This window comes from Pongo pygmaeus, chromosome 2, assembly GCF_028885625.2.
Source record: "Pongo pygmaeus isolate AG05252 chromosome 2, NHGRI_mPonPyg2-v2.0_pri, whole genome shotgun sequence".
NCBI lineage: Eukaryota > Metazoa > Chordata > Mammalia > Primates > Hominidae > Pongo > Pongo pygmaeus.
The window spans coordinates 104611539-104628184 of NC_085930.1; the positions used below are offsets into that span (position 1 = coordinate 104611539).

General features: G+C 57.7%; 4 protein-coding genes across 14 annotated transcripts; 2 read left to right on the forward strand and 2 right to left on the reverse strand.

The window, feature by feature from the left end:
* Positions 1-618: 618 nt before the first annotated feature.
* On the reverse strand, positions 619-3193 carry NDUFAF3 (NADH:ubiquinone oxidoreductase complex assembly factor 3). Of its 2 annotated transcripts, none has more exons than XM_054481745.1 (5): positions 2125-3193; positions 1370-1562; positions 1140-1206; positions 932-1032; positions 619-852 (listed from the first exon to the last, which is right to left on the reverse strand). In XM_054481745.1, exons 1-5 carry the CDS (start codon positions 2619-2621, stop codon positions 736-738), a joined length of 975 nt encoding a protein of 324 aa, XP_054337720.1. In that variant the 5' UTR covers positions 2622-3193; the 3' UTR covers positions 619-735. The 2 variants fall into 2 exon arrangements, with proteins under 2 accessions (XP_054337720.1, XP_054337721.1); XM_054481746.1 differs by having other exon boundaries at positions 1687-3143.
* LOC134739093 (collagen alpha-2(I) chain-like) lies at positions 2746-4523 on the forward strand. The gene is made up of 2 exons (XM_063661158.1): positions 2746-3062; positions 4469-4523. Exons 1-2 carry the CDS (start codon positions 2746-2748, stop codon positions 4521-4523), a joined length of 372 nt encoding a protein of 123 aa, XP_063517228.1.
* DALRD3 (DALR anticodon binding domain containing 3) lies at positions 3199-8413 on the forward strand. 9 transcript variants are annotated; one of them, XM_054481719.2, is made up of 12 exons: positions 3199-3371; positions 5595-5890; positions 6044-6300; positions 6400-6479; positions 6557-6685; positions 7061-7134; positions 7233-7294; positions 7395-7477; positions 7565-7747; positions 7819-7932; positions 8033-8101; positions 8198-8413. In XM_054481719.2, exons 3-12 carry the CDS (start codon positions 6084-6086, stop codon positions 8315-8317), a joined length of 1131 nt encoding a protein of 376 aa, XP_054337694.1. In that variant the 5' UTR covers positions 3199-3371; positions 5595-5890; positions 6044-6083; the 3' UTR covers positions 8318-8413. The 9 variants fall into 9 exon arrangements, with proteins under 9 accessions (XP_054337694.1, XP_054337689.1, XP_054337692.1 ...); XM_054481714.2 differs by lacking the exon at positions 3199-3371 and adding an exon at positions 5284-5513; XM_054481717.2 differs by lacking the exon at positions 3199-3371 and adding an exon at positions 5339-5513 and having other exon boundaries at positions 7845-7932.
* On the reverse strand, positions 7952-16532 carry WDR6 (WD repeat domain 6). Of its 2 annotated transcripts, XR_008501573.2 has the most exons (7): positions 16285-16532; positions 9783-12264; positions 9606-9689; positions 9400-9516; positions 9180-9298; positions 8466-9076; positions 7952-8362 (listed from the first exon to the last, which is right to left on the reverse strand). XR_008501573.2 is itself a non-coding variant. In XM_054481655.2 (6 exons), exons 1-6 carry the CDS (start codon positions 16472-16474, stop codon positions 8613-8615), a joined length of 3456 nt encoding a protein of 1151 aa, XP_054337630.1. In that variant the 5' UTR covers positions 16475-16532; the 3' UTR covers positions 7952-8612. The 2 variants fall into 2 exon arrangements, 1 of the variants encoding a protein (XP_054337630.1); XM_054481655.2 differs by having other exon boundaries at positions 7952-9076.
* Positions 16533-16646: the final 114 nt, after the last annotated feature.

Genomic DNA, 16646 nt, shown 5'->3' on the forward strand with positions numbered 1-16646 from the left:
GAGGCAGGCAGATCACTTGAGGTCAGGAGTTCAAGACCATCCTGGCCAACATGGTGAAACCCTTTCTCTACTAAAAATACAAAAATTAGCTGGGCGTGGTGATGCATATCTCTAGTCCCAGCTACTCAGGAGGCTGAGGCAGGAGAATCACTGGAACCCGGGAGGCGGAGGTTGCAGTGAGCTGAGACTGCACCACTGCACTTCACCCTGGCGAAAGAGCAAGACTCATCTCCAAAAAAAAAAAAAGCCCGGTGTGGTGGTAGGGGCCTCTAATCCCAGCTACTCAGGAGGCTGAGGCAGGAGAATCGCTTGAATCCAGGAGGTGGAGGTTGTAGTGGGCCAAGATCACGCCACTGCACTGCAGCCTGGGCGACAGCGAGACTCCATCTCAAAAAAAGAAAAAATAAGCGATTTTGTGAGAAAAGCCGTTGAGGTCCTCTCAAATCTGCATGTGAGCAAGTAGGTCTAGAACAGGTAAACATACTGCTTCCCGACTTCTGAAAAGCCAAGGAATCCTAAGTAATCTAGATGAAAAAGTGACTCCTTGGTTTCTTCACATTACCCTCCAAGAGCCCAGTGAGTCATCAGCTCCTGGGCAGCAACACACCTGATACAAAATGGGAGAAGTGTATAAATTATTATGTTGATAAGCAAGATTAAGTGCCAAAGGGTAGATAAGAGGGAAAACATTGGGAAGCCTGGCAGAGTGCAGTCAGCAGGTCAGTTCCTGGCGGTTCATTGAGCAACTTCGCCCAAAGATGTGAGTGAAGTCCCTCCTGGTGGAGGGATGAGAGCAGCTCCAGTTACTCGGCCTTCATGACACAGGAAGTTGAAGGTGGCACAGGCATTGGGCTGCAAAGAAAAGGCCAGCATCAGCCTGTCTAGCGCCAGGCCTGTGCTCCCCGCAGCATGCCCCAGTCCCGGGACTCACCGTGTCCTGCACTTCCACAGCAATGCCCCGCTGCCTCATGGCTTGAAGCACCTGGGACTGCAGCCTCTCGGTCCGGTCTCCAGTCCCCACCACAACAATTTCTAGGGAAGGGTGGGTGTGGCTAGTCTACAGTTCTGTTGAGAGGCTGCAGTGGGGGTCGCCTTTTGGGGCCCAGAATACCTCTGTTCTCCCTCCCCTCCCCCAGTACCTATCCGGGGCTCCAGCATCCAGAAGAGGGAAAAGCTCTCTTCGGTGATGTCCTGGTGGGATCCCACCTGTGCAGGGAGGAGGCACATTTAATACGACAAGTCCACGCAGCCTCTCCCCCCCTCCAACCACTACAGGAGGAGACGGAGAAAAGCCAAGTTTGCAGGGACCAAGCAGGGTGAGGGCCTGTGACTCTGGGCCTCAGTTTCCACACTGCGGGCCAGGACTCACGTTCCATTGCACCACCGAGTGCGGGAGCAGAGCGCAGGGGCCGAGCACGCGGTTTCCGTTTATCATGAAGCCGCGGCTGTTGTAGCTGTCGATGTACGTGGCCTCAGCAGCCTCGCGTTGCAGCAGAGAGATGCGCGTCCGGTGATACAGCTCGTCATCCGCCGGCGAGAGCCGATGCCCTCGCCGCGGGGCCCTGCGGAGGGAAAGGGTCAGGGGCGCGGGGCCGGGCCGGGCCGCCCGAGAGGCCGGAAGGTGCTGGGCTGGCAGTCGCCGGCCCTAGAGGGCTGGATGGTCGAGGACGCGGGGTCCAGGCTCACCAGGGAAGCTCAACGGGCGGACAGCGCAGCGAGGGTCGCGCTCGGTACAAGCTACGTAGCGCGAGAGCGGTGGCCATGGCTGACCAACGCGCGGCGAAGTCGTCACCGGCGCCGTTAGTCACCGGCTTGGGAGGGCCCTGCGGAGCCTGACCCAGCGCGGCTGCAGCGCCCCCTGCGTCCCGGAGGGCACCGCACAGCTCGGCCGGCCCAGCAGGCGAGTGTCCTCTGTCTTAGGAGGCCGAGTTCCCCGACCTCCGGCGCAGCTCCAGTGTCAGCACCTGCCGCCCTCCCCGCCCCGGGCCCTTGCCCATAGTCCCGGGGGGAGTGGAACACCTGGCAGCGTGGCCGCCCTCAGGGCGTTGCCTAGGCCGCAGCCGCGGCCTGGCCCCCGGGCTCTCAGCTATTAAGCCGCGCTCCCGGGGCGGGGCGGCCGCCCACCTGGTCGTGTCCCGAACACCTGGCCAGGCGGTCGGTGCCAGACTTCTAGCCCCTAATCCCAGCCTTTGGGGCTTCGGGCACCATGGGCGGGGCAGCCGGCTCAAGTTTCTCCGGCTAGATGCCGAAGTACGCCCCGCCCTAACCGTCACCCGCGCGACCGTTGGCCTCTCCGCCGCGCGCGGAGAGGGGCGTGGCCGAGCGTGGATTGGCTTCTCGGGTCCACTAGGGGGCGTGGCCAGATGGTTTCTCCTTAAAATGGCTCCAAGTCTGCAGGCAGCCAGAGCAAGCGGAAGGGCAAGCTGTGATAGTGCTTGAGTGGCTGTTCCGCTGGGCCAGACCAGGCCGAACCGGACCAGACTTGAAGTAGAAGCGCGTGGAGCATCACCTTGTCCTCGTTCACTCTGCTCGCGTCCTGGGAGTCCCCCGTCCCCCGTCTTGATCCAAGTCAAGGGCCTACTGGCGCGAGAGTCGCTAGCCCCCGCGCGGGGTTTGGGCATCTCAGCACGCCGGCTCTGTCGTGGCCTCAGGGGAACATTGTCGCGTTCGCTACCCGCGGGGCCGGGCGAGCGGGAAGCTCGGCACAGTCGGAGCCTGGTGGTGGGTCTCCTGGGGCCGGTCGCAATGGGTTTCCGGGGTCCCGCCGCTGCTCTGTGGACCCCTTCGGCCCCTGGTGCTCCGGGCGCTGGCAGCGTCACCGGACAAAGGCCACCGAGCGCGGGGGTGTCCCCGAGGTGGACGCGCGGGTTTACTTCCTCTCCGGCCCCACGGGCGCGCTTCCCTCCTGACGGATTCCGAAGCCCGCCCCAGCACCGTCACCGCACCAGTGGCCCAGGCTTCGTGGGACCAACAGGGCTAATCCTGCCCTGCGGATCTAATCCGGATCGGGACCCGGTCCCAGGGGAGGCCCCCACCTCCCCTTCTATTGTTCTGGGGCCCAGGTGAGCGTCTTGTTCCCTCTAGACTCGGTTTCACAGCCTACTCCCGGGTCTTCCTCCTGGGACTGTGGATGGGCGGGTTCTGATGTGGCCCCAGGGCGAGTGACCTCGGGGCAGGAGCTCCCCCGCCCCCCGCCAACGGCTGGACAGCGGGCAACGGAATCCCAAAAGCAGCTGTTGTCTCCAGAGCATTCCAGCTGCGCTTGGATTTCGTCCCCTGCTCTCCTGCCTGAGCAGCGCCCTGGCCCAGATGGGGTGCCCCTGACCCCCAGACACATTTTACTGAGCCGCTTAGGTCTCAGTTCCTCTCAGGTGCGCCCTCAGGCTGGAGGTGATGGGTGTAGACGTGGGAGAGCCGAGGCTGGTGGCCATCTCTGGAACCCTGGGGAGCATTGGCGAGGGAGGGTGGACCCAGGACCTCTGGGTAGGGCTGCAATGGTAGTGACTCCCCCAGGGCTGCCTCAGCCCGCATCTCGCTAAAGATAGCCCTCTTACTTCCTGGGGAGAAACCACCCCAACCGTCTTCGTGGATGAGAGTATCTAAAGTCCTCAGTTTGACTGAGGGTTCCCAACCCTGCTAAGCAGTTGTCTCCAGGTCATGCACCTTCAGAATGGAAAGCGCTTTGGAATGACACGATCACTCCCGTTGAGTGGGCACCCGAGAAGCCATCGGGAATGTCGTGTCCGCCCAGTGCTCTTTCGGCGCCTCCCAGCAGGGCCTCAGCCCTGGCCCAGAACGGGGCCTTGCCAAGCTTTTCCTGCCCCTGGGTTTCCCTGCTCTCTGGATTTCCCAAATCTCTCTACTGAGTTAGCTTCTCTATTAAAAGGAATGGGGGTGGGGTGGGGGGTGAGTATGTTACAGTGAAATGAAAACATTTGGGAACCTTTGTGGGAGAAAGAAAAAGACCTTTCCTATTGGTAGAGAAGCAAGATACTCCAACTGAGGCCTATTTTCTATTATGATCGCATTATTTGGTTGGCCCGTAAATGGCTGTTGCCTAAAACAGGAAGCGTTAAGGATCGTTGTTAAAGCACACCAGGTTAAAGGAGTCACATTAAAAGCTGGTCATTCTGGGCCGGGCGCGGTGGCTCACGCCTGTAATCCCAGCACTTTGGGAGGCCGAGGCAGGCGGATCACCTGAGGTCGGGAGTTCGAAGCTTGACAAACATGGAGAAACCCCTTCTCTATTAAAAATACAAAAGTAGCCGGGCGTGGTGGCGCATGTCTGTAATCCCAGCTACTTGGGAGACTGAGGCAGGATAATCGCTTGAACCCGGGAGGGGGAGGTTGCGGTGAGCGAAGATCACACCACTGCACTCCAGCCTGGGCAACAGGAGCGAAACTCCGTCTCAAAAAAAAAAAAAAGCTGGTCATTCTGGAAGCCATCATGATGGTTGTGATTTCTCAGGTATCAAGAGAAGAAAACCGGCAATTGTATCAGAGTGCGCATTTATTGGGCATAAAGACTACCCGGGCTGGGTGCAGTGGCTGATGCCTGTAATCAGCCACTCCGCTTTCGGAGGCCGAGGCGGGCAGATCACTAGGTCAGGAGTTCGAGACCAGCCTGGCCAACATGGCGAAACCCCATCTCTACTAAAAATACAAAAATTAGCCGGGCGTGGTGGCGAGCGCCTGTAATCCCAGCTACTCAGGATGCTGAGGAGGAGAATCCTGTGAACCCGGGAGGCGGAGGCTGCAGTGAGCCGAGATCGTGCCACTGCACTCCAGCCTGGGAGACAAGAGCAAGACTCCATCTCAAACAAACAAACAAACAAAAACATCCATATCTCAAATGAGAAAATGCTTGCAAATAACCTGAAACCGCGGAACACTATTCTTTTTAAAACGAGATGTTTTAAGTAGGTCGTGAAAGTGGCCTTAATGTTATACTGCCTTATTCCAGTGACAAATATTCATCACGTGTAAAATGGGAGAAATTAAATGTTATTAACACAAAGATGTGAGACTTCGATAAGAAGAGACGGTACCCGGTCTAAGCGCCCACCGGGTAGCGAGGATCCTTTTCCTGGTTACGACCTGGCCACAGCGAAAGAACCCTAGGCCCAGGGAGGGCCCCGAGATTTCAGATCCGGGGCCCGGCTGTGCAGGTGGACCGCGCGGAAGGGGTGCTGGGGGCGGTAGGTCGAAAGCAGCCGACAGGGTTCCCACTGGCGCACCTGTCCACTTACGGGGACCACCGCTGCATCCCCGCCCCAGCTAGTCGGTCGTTTCCGGAAGTTCCACCTCCCTAAACTTTTTTCCGGTTCCGCTTACTCCTTCCGGTCACCATGGCGACCAGGCGCCTTGGGGTGGGGGAGATGCTGGGGGCCCTTAACGCGGCCCTGGGGCCAGGCGGTCCGGTGTGGATCAAGGAGAAGCGCACCCGCCACCTGCGTTCCCGAGACTTTTTGGCACCGCATCGCGCGCTGCAGGCGCGCTTCGATGACGGCCAGGTGGGCGTGAGCCGGGAGGGGCCGTGCGGCCGGGAGATGGGCCCCGGGCCGTGGCCCGCTTACACGCCCGTTCTCCCGCAGGTTCCGGAGCATTTGCTCCATGCCCTCGCCTGCCTGCAGGGCCCCGGTGTGGCCCCGGTGCTGCGCTGCGCGCCGACCCCCGCGGGTCTGTCTCTCCAACTGCAGCGGCCCGCTGTCTTCGAGCGCGTCCTCAGCGCCGTGGCCGCCTATGCCACGCCCGCCTCGCCTGCCTCGCTGGGCCAGCGCGTCTTACTACACTGCCCAGCACTGCGCAGCTCCCCCTGCGCACTCCGCTTGAGCCAGCTGCGTACCGTGCTCGTGGCCGATCATCTGGCGCGAGCCCTGCGCGCTCACGGGTGAGCGGGGCAGCGGGGCCGGAATGGAGAAGGTGGGACTACCGGGGACCTAGAGAGCGAGCGGCGCCGCCCGTGGGGACTGCGGCTGGAGGTGGGAAGTCGTAGCGAGCTGGACCAGGTGCTCAGGCTGAGGCGGCCGCCCTCCCTTCGCAGGGTGTGCGTGCGCCTAGTGCCAGCTGTGCGGGATCCGCACATGCTGACCTTCCTGCAGCAACTGCGGGTGGACTGGCCCGCTGCCTCGGAGAGAGCTTCCTCCCACACCCTGAGGAGCCACGCCCTTGAAGAACTTACCTCTGCTAATGACGGGAGGACACTGTCCCCTGGCATCCTAGGCAGACTGTGTCTGAAGGAGCTGGTGGAAGAACAGGGCCGCACAGCTGGCTATGACCCCAACCTGGACAACTGTCTGGGTAGGACCTGAAGCCTAGCAGGGCCAGAAAAGGCAGGAGGGGGTTAGGGGGACATCTCTGCTTCTTGCCAGTCTCAGCACCTGTCTGTTCTCTTTTCAGTGACTGAGGATCTCCTCTCTGTGCTGGCTGAGCTGCAAGAGGCTCTATGGCATTGGCCCGAGAACAGCGACCCAGGCCTGGTTAGTGACTCCCAGCCCTGTAGGTTCTCCCAAACCAAGTATACTGTACTTCCACAGTTATGATTGTCCTCCGTTAGGCTGGGGCCCCAGATACTGGTACAGACGGCTGCCTGGTTGTACATGTTGTTAGCTGTGAGGAGGAGTTCCAGCAACAGAAGTTGGACCTGCTTTGGCGGAAGTTGGTTGACAAGGCTCCACTCAGACAGGTAGGTTAATGATGGTGGAGCTCCCCACCACCTAACCCCCAACCTCAGAGGGCCCTTGAAAACCCACCGAGGGGCTCGTTAGCTGACAGAAACCAACACGACCTTGGGGGAGTTGCTGTACTTGAGAGGGCATGTACAGCAGGTGCAGAGACTCTGGGGAAGAGGGCTCTGTAGACACATCCCAAGAACACTGAAGACCAGGTTGAGAAGGCTGAACCGTGCGTAGCCTGAGTGGCTGGGTAGAAGGGGGCACTCAACCTGGCAGTTCCAATTTGAGGGAGTCTGGGCTGAGTAGAGGCACCAGATTTGGACTCCTCAAGGGACTTTCTGGAGAGTAGCGCCAACTAGGCTGAGCCCCTGACATCTTTCTGACAGAAGCACCTGATCTGTGGCCCTGTGAAAGTAGCTGGTGCACCTGGCACTCTGATGACTGCCCCTGAGTACTACAAGTGAGTGAGGCTGGGAGGAACACCAACCTAAGCCAGGGTAATGTGGGGGGACTCTACCCAGGACCCTGCCCACTGGCCTTCCTCTCTTCCAAACACAGGTTCCGACATGCCCAGGTGTGCAAGGCCTCAGCACTGAAGCATGGTGGGGATCTGGCACAAGGTGTGCCTGGGAAACCCTGGCTACGTTCTGGGTTAGGGGCAGGTTTTTTGCATCCCTGCCCTTGCCTGCAGACTGACTGACCAACCCTATACTCCCTCAGACCCAGCCTGGACAGAGATCTTTGGTGTTCTCTCTGTGGCCACCATCAAGTTTGAGATGCTGAGCACAGCCCCACGGAGTCAGGTGAGCCTGGGAGCCTGACAGGGCCAGTGTTGGGGACAGGGTGTGGTGGCTGCCTTCTCTCTCTGCAGCTGTGCTCCTGTTCCCCAGCTCTTCCTGGCTCTGGCTGACAGCAGTATCTCCACGAAGGGCACAAAGAGTGGCACCTTTGTCATGTATAATTGTGCCCGTCTTGCCACACTCTTTGAGAGTTACAAGTGTAGTATGGAACAAGGTCTGTACCCCACTTTTCCTCCTGTGAGCAGTCTGGACTTCTCACTGCTACATGATGAGGTGAGTGTCCCTCCCGGTAGCTGGCACAAGGAGGCCTGGACTTCCCCTCCCAGTACCTTTCTCCCCCACAGGGTGAATGGTTGTTGCTCTTCAACAGTATCCTCCCCTTTCCGGATCTGCTAAGCCAGACAGCAGTGCTGGACTGCACAGCCCCGGGGCTCCACATTGCTGCACGCACAGAGATGGTGAGGCATAGACAACCAGGACACTCTACACTCTATTCTTTATTCTGGCCTGGGGCACAAGAGCAAAGAGATGGGCCAGTGACTCAGTCTCTGTCTCTAGATATGCAAGTTCCTGGTACAGCTCAGCATGGATTTCAGCTCCTACTACAACCGGGTACACATCCTGGGGGTGAGCACACAGCAAAACGGGGTGGGACGTGCAGAGGGATACAGGGTAAAGGCAAAGGAAGCAGAGGATGAGACCAGCAGGCCCTTTCTCTTTCAGGAGGCTCGACCACACCTCTTTGGTCAGATGTTCGTCCGCCTGCAGCTTCTGAGGGCTGTGCGTGAGGTGCTCCATACTGGCCTGGCTATGCTGGGTCTCCCTCCACTGAGCCACATCTAAGGCCACAGAGGCTCCAATACTTGGGAATGTTCACAAAGTCATCAACTGGAAAAAAAGCAAAAACCCACGGCCAAAATAAATTGGTACTGTTACGAAGTTCTGTCTTGTCATGGGGAGTGGGGCATATTCTTGGCAGCACTCCACTCACCTTCAGCTCCTGCACCGACATCAGGAACCCACGGCCACCACCTCCTCCCCTCAAGGCATGCTGAGCATGGGCACAAACAGCCCATCCCTGCTCCATGCTGTCTGTGAGCAGGCCCCATGCCCAGCACGCCGGCCGCCGCGGGATACCTCAGTCGTACCAGTTGTAAACCTCAAGCCCCTGACCCCCAAGGGCACAGCGGTGGCCAAACTCAGGGCTCACAGGCCAGCAGTCCATGTCAGCCACATCTGGCACATGGAACACAGTGCTATTCATGAAGGTGGGTTCACCATGCCCCAGACGCCAGAAGGTCAGCCGTTGATCAATGGAGGCTGAGACCATGATGCTTGGGCTTAGGATCTTGAGGCCTGTCACATGGGCAGCATGTGCACAGGGGACAGAGTATTCCTCTAGCACACGCAGCTGGGGTACCAACCCAGCCTCTCCCACAGCCTCTTCTAGCTCTAGCATCTCCACAGCAAGCACAAAGACATGGAGGGATCCATCTTCACTGCCACTGGCCACGAGATGGTGGCCCTCACGGGTGGGCAAGGTGTGCAGGCTGTTGATACCACAGCTGTGGGCCTGGAGAGTCAGGGAGGGGGTGCCAAGCCCTGAAGGAAGAGGGTAGTTGTCAGGGCCCCGCCTTCCACATGTGTGAGGGCTCTGTGACGACAGGTGAGGAGGGGTAGCCACGGTTGCACATTAGCTACTCACGGTAGGGAAGCCCAGGATCCACTGGAGGCTCCAGGACAGTGGAGTCATGGTCTAGCATGGTAGTGAGATCCCAGAAGGCCAGGCTGCCATCAGTAGCTGCGCTGCACAGGAGGAGCCTCCTGAGAGCCAGGAAAAGACAGACTGGTCAATAACAAGAGACGAAGCTCAACAGGAACGCCCCCACCCAGCCCATGCAGGACCATCATCCAGCCCCTCTCACCGCCTCTGGTTGGGTGCCTCGTGTGTAAAGGAGTGGACCTTGAGGACACATCGCTTATGGTGGAAGGTTTCAGCAAGGAGCTGCAGAATCCGCCCAGAATCCTGCAAAAGAAAGAGCCTGGGGGGCGGGGGGTGCCCCAGCTCAGAATGCATCCTAGACAACCTTACTTCCTTTGTCTCCCGTCCCACTGGGCCCTATGCTCTCACCTTACGGCCCCATCACTACAGGCTGCAGCCACAAGGGGGCCAAGGCTGGGCTGGTCAAGTTCACACACAGCAAGGGACATGTACCTGCAGAGACACCATGCAGTTGTCAGGTGGAGCCTGCAAGCCTGGGAGCATCTGCATGACCCATACCACACCCTGCCCAGGAGCATATATTACCTGGTCTCTGGGTCTACCTTAACCATCCGATGCCGATTGTGTTGCCGGTCCCAATACTCATCTAGCCGGTGGGACGAAAGGTGCATGACGTGGCAGGCAAGGCGGCTTGGGGTGCTGGGGTCCGGAGTAACCATGATGCTGAAGCAGTGCATTTCAGCCCGCCCCCCCGCAGACACCACATGGGCAGTCAGGCCTGGCTGAGGATCCTGAGGGCCACCTGGGGTGCCAATGCCCCACACAGCCACAGCACGTACCGAGGAGATATGGTTACAAACAGCTGTGAGTGCGTGGGCTGAGCCTGTGGTTGTAGGGAGTGCTAGGACACAGACAGTAGTGTCCTCACTACATGTGATCACAATGTCAGTCAAGTCAGGCCCCTCACTGCCAGGCTCCAGGTCATCAGGCTGCATGAAGCTGGGTACTCCATATTCAGGCCCCAGGGTAATGGTGCCCACACGCTTTACACAAGTGATCTCACGGCCATGCAGACCCTCCCGGAGAATCACGTGTGGCCGGGTGCAGCCACCCAGAGCCCTGTACAGCATGACATCCCCATCCTTGAGGTAAGCAAAGGCCATGGCCGCCTCAGTATCAGAGAAGGCCCACGAACGGTGCCCTCCACCACAGTTGACGATGTGCAGCTTCTCGTGTGACCGAGGGTTCCACACCACAAACTCATTGGCATGGAAACCCAGGATAACCATGCTCCCATCGGGCACTATACGGAGCCCAGCTAGCCAGTTCATGCCTCGACAGGACTTCTGCCTTAGGACTGGCTGGAGCTGGCTGTCTCGTACAAACAGCTGGTAGTAGGCGCCATCACGCCCTGTGGTATACACATAGCCACCATGGCATGTGACTGAGGTCACACCCTGCTTCCCATGCAGAGAGGGCAGGGTAGACACTGGGCCCAACCCAGTGAAAGCATTCCCACCCCCACTACTACCACTACCCACTCCAGGTGCCCCAGCACCAGCCCCAGCCTTGCCTCCCACCCCAGGGTCCTTGAGCAGACCTGGTCTGGAGGGGAATAGCAGCACAGAGCCCCGGCGGTCACCACACACCAGGAAGTCACCTGGGGGTAGGAAGGCACTGCATGTGTGCCATCTCTGCTTGCTTGGGGGCAGCAGGTACCGACAACGTTCCTTGACAAAGATGGCCTTGCCAGAGGGTGCGGCTGAGATCTCTAGGCAAGCTACTACCCCACCGGGGCCCGATGCCAGCAACAGGAGCTCCTCATAACCACGCAGGGCCCAGCTCAAGCTGTGCACCTTCCCAGGAAACAGGGTCTGGTCCACAGCAGCAGTTGGAGTGTTGATGGGGACAACCTTGACACAACCTTCCCCATTGGCCATAGCACACAATCCAAAGCCCTCGGGACCAGGAGCTGCCTCCAGCAGGCAGTAGGACTGGAAATGTTTATCCTCTAGCAGCTGCTCCCAGCACTTGACCTCGACGTCATAGAGATACAGGGCCCCTGTATCAGTCACTGCCAGCAGTCGCCAAGAGCCAGCCAGCGTCACAGCCTTGAGGGTACCTGGCCTACTACGGGACTTGAAGCAGAGAGCCGAGACCCCCAATCCCCGGTACCCACGCCCTACCAAGTGCCACAGCCGAATGCCTGAGTCATCACCCCCAGTGATCACCCAGGCCTGCCTCTCATGGGCAGCTATGGCCCGGATCCCACGTCCCTGGTGTCCCCGAAAGGCCTGGAGGATCTCACCTTCATGGCTCCACACCAAGCAGACACAGTCCTCTCCTGCACTGATAAGGTAATTCTCTAGAAGCTTGACCTGCCACACACGGGCACTATGCCCAAAGCAGTGCCCAATATTCTGCACCCGACCCCCAGGCACTCGCAGGTCGCCCACCTTCCAGATACGAACGCTTCGGTCTTCTGAAGCTGTAGCCAGCAAACCCTTGCTTTCCAGGTATGACATGCTGAAGATGATGCCCACATGCCCACTGATTCGTCGGTCAGGTGCTACAGGTTTGTTGTCTGCTAAGGCAGTTGCTGGGTACCAGACCAAGAGCTGGTTGGAAACAGCACCTGCCACTATGGTCAGCTCCTTCCAGGCGTCTCCAATCAGGCAGGCTGAAGAGAGGGTGCACCTGTCTGTGCAGGGTACCTCTTGCAGGATGCACCCTACTACAGGGTCATATAGCACCACTGAGTTGTGGCCCAGGGCCAAGGCTATATTTCCCTCAAGCCAGCGTGCATCCCAAATCCAATCAGACATGTTCCACAGGCCAGAGCGCCAAAGCTCCCGGAAGTGGCCCTGTCCCCAGCTAATTTTCACAACTCGGAGTCCCTTGCTTCCAAACACAGCCACCATGGCCTCCAAGTCAAGGTCTCCATTAGGCTCTGGCCGTATCCGGAAGCCATGGATAAGATAGTGGCCAAGCAGGTTCTGCACTCGCTTTATCATCCGCAGATGCCCACCAAAGTCCAAGCTGTACACCAGGACATCGGGACCCTCACCTAGACAGAGGCAAAGAGCCACGTCAGAGCTAGGTACCTAACTCTGATGACCCACAGGGAAGAGATGGGGATCAGGGAAACTTCTCGGAATGTAGCCTATTAATGCATCAGGACACACAATCTTGCAGCTTAAATCTTAGAAAATCCTTTGTCTCGGCCGGGTGCGGTGGCTCACACCTGTAATCCCAGCACTTTGGGAAGCCAAAGCCAGACTCCGTCTCAAAAGAAAAAAAAAAAAGAAAATCCTTGGTCTCGGCCAGGCACAGTGGCTCACGCCTGTAATCCTAGCACTTTGGGAAGCCAAGGTGGATGAATCACCTGAGGTCAGGGGTTCAGGACTAGCCTGGCCAACAAGGTGAAACCCCATCTCTACTAAAAATACAAAAATTAGCCAGATGTGGTGGCACATGCCTGTAATCCCAGCTACTCAGGAGGCTGAGGCAGGAGAATCGCTTGAACCCAGCGGGTGGAGGTTGCAGTGAGCCAAGATCATACCACTTCACTCCAGCCTGGGCGAAAGAGCGAAACTCCGTCTCAAAAAAAAAAAAAAAAAAAAAGAAGAAAGAAAATCCTTGGTCTCAGCTTCAGCTGGACTTTCAGTGCTGACTTTGTGCTTCCCTCATCAGTCACTCTTTTTTTTTGAGACAGAGTCTCATTCTGTCGCTGAGGCTGGAGTGCAGTGGCACTGTGTCAGCTCACTGCAACCTCCATCTCCTGGGTTCAAGCAACTCTCCTGCCTCAGCCTCCCAAGTAGCTGGAATTACAGGCGCCCACCACCACACCTGGCTAGTTTTTTTTTTTTTTTTTTTTTGAGACGGAGTCTCGCTCTGTAGCCCAGGCTGGAGTGCAGTGGCATGATCTCAGCTCACTGCAAGTTCCACCTCCCGGGTTCACGCCATTCTCCTGCCTCAGCCTCCCGAGTAGCTGGGACTACAGGCGCCTGCCCCCACACCCGGCTAATTTTTTGTATTTTTAATAGAGACAGGGTTTCACCGTGTTAGCCTTCCTGACCTCGTGATCTGCCCGCCTCGGCCTCCCAAAGTGCTGGGATTATAGACGTGAGCCACCAAGCCCAACCAGTTTTTATATTTTTAGTAGAGACAGGGTTTCACCATGTTGGCAAGGCTGGTCTCGAACTCCTGACCTCAGGTGATCCACCCACCTTGGCCTCCCAAAGTGCTGGGATCACAGGTGTGAGCCATTGTGCCCAGCCTCCTCATCAGTCACTCTTTTTTTTTTTGAGATGAAGTCTCGCTCTGCTGCCCAGGCTGGAGTGCTGTGGCACAATCTTGGCTCACTACGAGCTCCGCCTCCCAGGTTCACGCCATCCTCCTGCCTCAGCCTCCCGAGTAGCTGGGACTACAGGCACCCGCCACCATGCCCGGCTAATTTTTTGTATTTTTAGTAGAGACGGGGTTTCACTGTGTTAGCCAGGATGGTCTCGATCTCCTGACCTCATGATCCGCCCACCTCAGCCTCCCAAAGTGCTGGGAATACAGGCGTGAGCCACCGCGCCCAGCCTCATCAGTCACGCTTGATGTTCAGTTCAATCACAAATTTCTCAAACTCAGAGCCTCCTCCTCACCTCACTTTTTTTTTTTAATTTAAAAAAAATAGAGATGGGGCCTGGCACAGTGGCTCACACCTATAATCCCAGCACTTTGGAAGGCAGGAGGCTCGCTTAAGCCCAGGAGTTTGAGACCAGCCTGGGCAACATGGCAAAACTCTGCCTCTAAAAAAATTATACAAATGAGCTGGGCATAATGGCGCATGCCTGTAGTCCCAGCTACTTGGGAGGCTGAGGTGAGAGGATCTCTTGAGCCCAAGAGGTGGAAGTTGCAGTGACCTGAGATTGCACCACTGCACTCCACCCTGAGCAACAGAGCAAGACTCTGTCTCAAAAAAAAAAAAAAGTAAAATAAAATGAGAAGGATTTTGACAATGCAAAAAGAAAATAAAAGATGTAAAATGAGAAAGTCTAATCCAGTGGTTCCGCAGGGGGCAACTTTCCCCACAGCAGATATCTAGCAATAGCTGGAGACAGTTATGGCTGTCTCCAAGGGTTGTGCTACTGGCAAGTAAGGCCAGGGATGATGCTAAACATCCTACAATGCACAAACAGCCCTCCAACAAAGAATTATCTGGTCTAAAAGGTCAATAGAGGCAAGACTGAGAAAACCCCAGTCTAATCTAACAAGACTGGGTGAGTGTAAGGGGAGGCCAACTTGAGGACACAATATTTAGAGTTAGGATTCAAGGATAAGCAGCAGTTAGCCAGAGGAAAGGAGGTGGAAGAAGGGGACTGGGAAATGTTGGGGCGGGGGGGAGCGTGGAGCAATGGGAGGGTTTGCAGCTTTCTTGGTGGAAAAAACAGCATGTATGATTGCCCTGAGGTGGGCAAGAGCATTGAGTATGGTGGATGGAACAGGAAATGAAGAGCTCAGGAAGAGGCTAGAGAGGCAGGGTATGGTGGCTCATGCCTGTAATTCCAGCAATTTGGGAGGCCGAGGCAGGCAAATCACTTGAGGTCAGGAGTTTGAGACCAGCCTGGCCAACATGGTGAAGCCCCATCTCTACTAAAAATACAACAATTAGCTGGGCATGGTAGTGGGCACCTGTAATCCCAGCTACTCCTGAGGCTGAGGCAAGAGAATCACTTGAACCTGGGAGGCAGAGGTTGCAGGGAGCTGAGACCGTGCCACTGCACTCCAGCCTGGGTGACAGAGCAAGACTGTCTCAAAAAAAAAAAAGCAGAATTGTAGCTATATAAAAGTCACTTTGGAAGCCACAGAAGTAGGTGAATTCACTTGCAGAGCTTCTTAAACTGCATTTCCCAAGTTATTCCCCACCTTAAAACCCTTCAATAGGTTCTCCCCACTGCCCTTAGGGATAAAGTCAGATCAAGGCCTGAAACAATGTGGCCTCTGCTAGCTTGTCCAGCCTCCTTTCCTCCCAGGCTCCTTTCCTGCTCTAACTTCACAAGAATTCCCTCCCCTCTCCAAAATGACAGATTCTTCCAGCCTCAAGGCCTTTGGCATGCTTACCCTCTTGCCAGAACTCACCCCTTTTCCTAGTTCACTCTTGTGGTTCTTTGAGTTTCTGCTTCGTTGTTCCCCCTCAAGGAGCCTTAGGAGTTTAGCTCGCGGTAGGAACTCCGCGCTCCAAGAACCCCCACACCAGATCAAAACTGGATCATCCCCACCCCATACACACACCCTCTTAGGACTGGTGGCAACTCACTCAAGGCCTGACCGCCAAGGCCCTGCCTCAGGACCCTTATAAAACTCAGCAGCACCAACATGGGTCATTAGTGGCTTCATGTAATGACTGTTCGAGACCAGCCTGGACTCTGACACCTCAGGTCCCAGGCCTCGCCTGTCCTTTGCGACCCGGTTCTCCTTGGAGGGACCTCAACCATCTCAGGAGGGGGTCTCAGCCCCTGCTTCCCCGGGCACCGCCCCCTACTCGGAAAGGTCTCATCCGCCATTTTCCGCGACGCCACCCTCCTCAGAGGATCTTCACCCCCACCTTAGGGGGAAGAGACTCATCCCGCCCTCGAGAGGCCACACCCTTGCCCTCTCCCGGCCCCGCCTTCCCCAAGAGGCCACACCCCCTGAGGGGCCTCCTTCTCCACCTCCCAGCTCTGCCTGGTCTCCTTCGGAGAGGCCAAGCCCCCGCCCATCTCCTAGAAGGGAGCACACCCCCTCAACCCTCCGCTCCCGGGCCTCCGCCTCCGCGCGGCCGCGTTCCCCTGCACCTTCCCGCGGTTCCACCCGCGCTTTCCACGCGGGCTGAAGTTTATGAAGCGCCGCGGCAGCCACATCAGCTTTGTCTCTAGGGCCCCGCCCTCCTCAGGTTGGCCCTCGTCCCCGCCATCTCCGGGGCTCCCTTCCCACCTCCGATCGGCCTCAACCGGCTGCCCGTCCTTCTCAGAGCATCCCTTTGTCCCTGTGGCATCGCCCCTGGCAGGCGCTGTTTCTTTCCCCCTTTCCACCTGGCGTGCCTCAAGCCAAGCCTCACCCGCCAACAGCCGGTCCCCCACGCACTCCAGACCCGTCACTGGGAGGAGTATAAGCTCCGAGGTTGCCCGCGGCCAAACGTAGTCCTCGAGAGCGTCCATGTCGATCCTCGAAGTGCTGAGGCAGCTACGGCTAAGAAGAGAGCTGAACTCTCGCGAGAACGAGCCTTCCCGGCGCGCCGCGCAGCCCATCAACAGCGCCCTCAGCTACAGGTAGCAGAGACCAGGGCGCCCGCGGCGGTTGTCCAATGACGACCCTTCGTCCCACGCAATCCAGCTCATCATTGGCGGGGCCCGCGGAGGGGCATGTCCCTCCCCCCGCCCCCTCACGTGACGCTTGCGGGGCGCTCCCAGTTACCAGCCC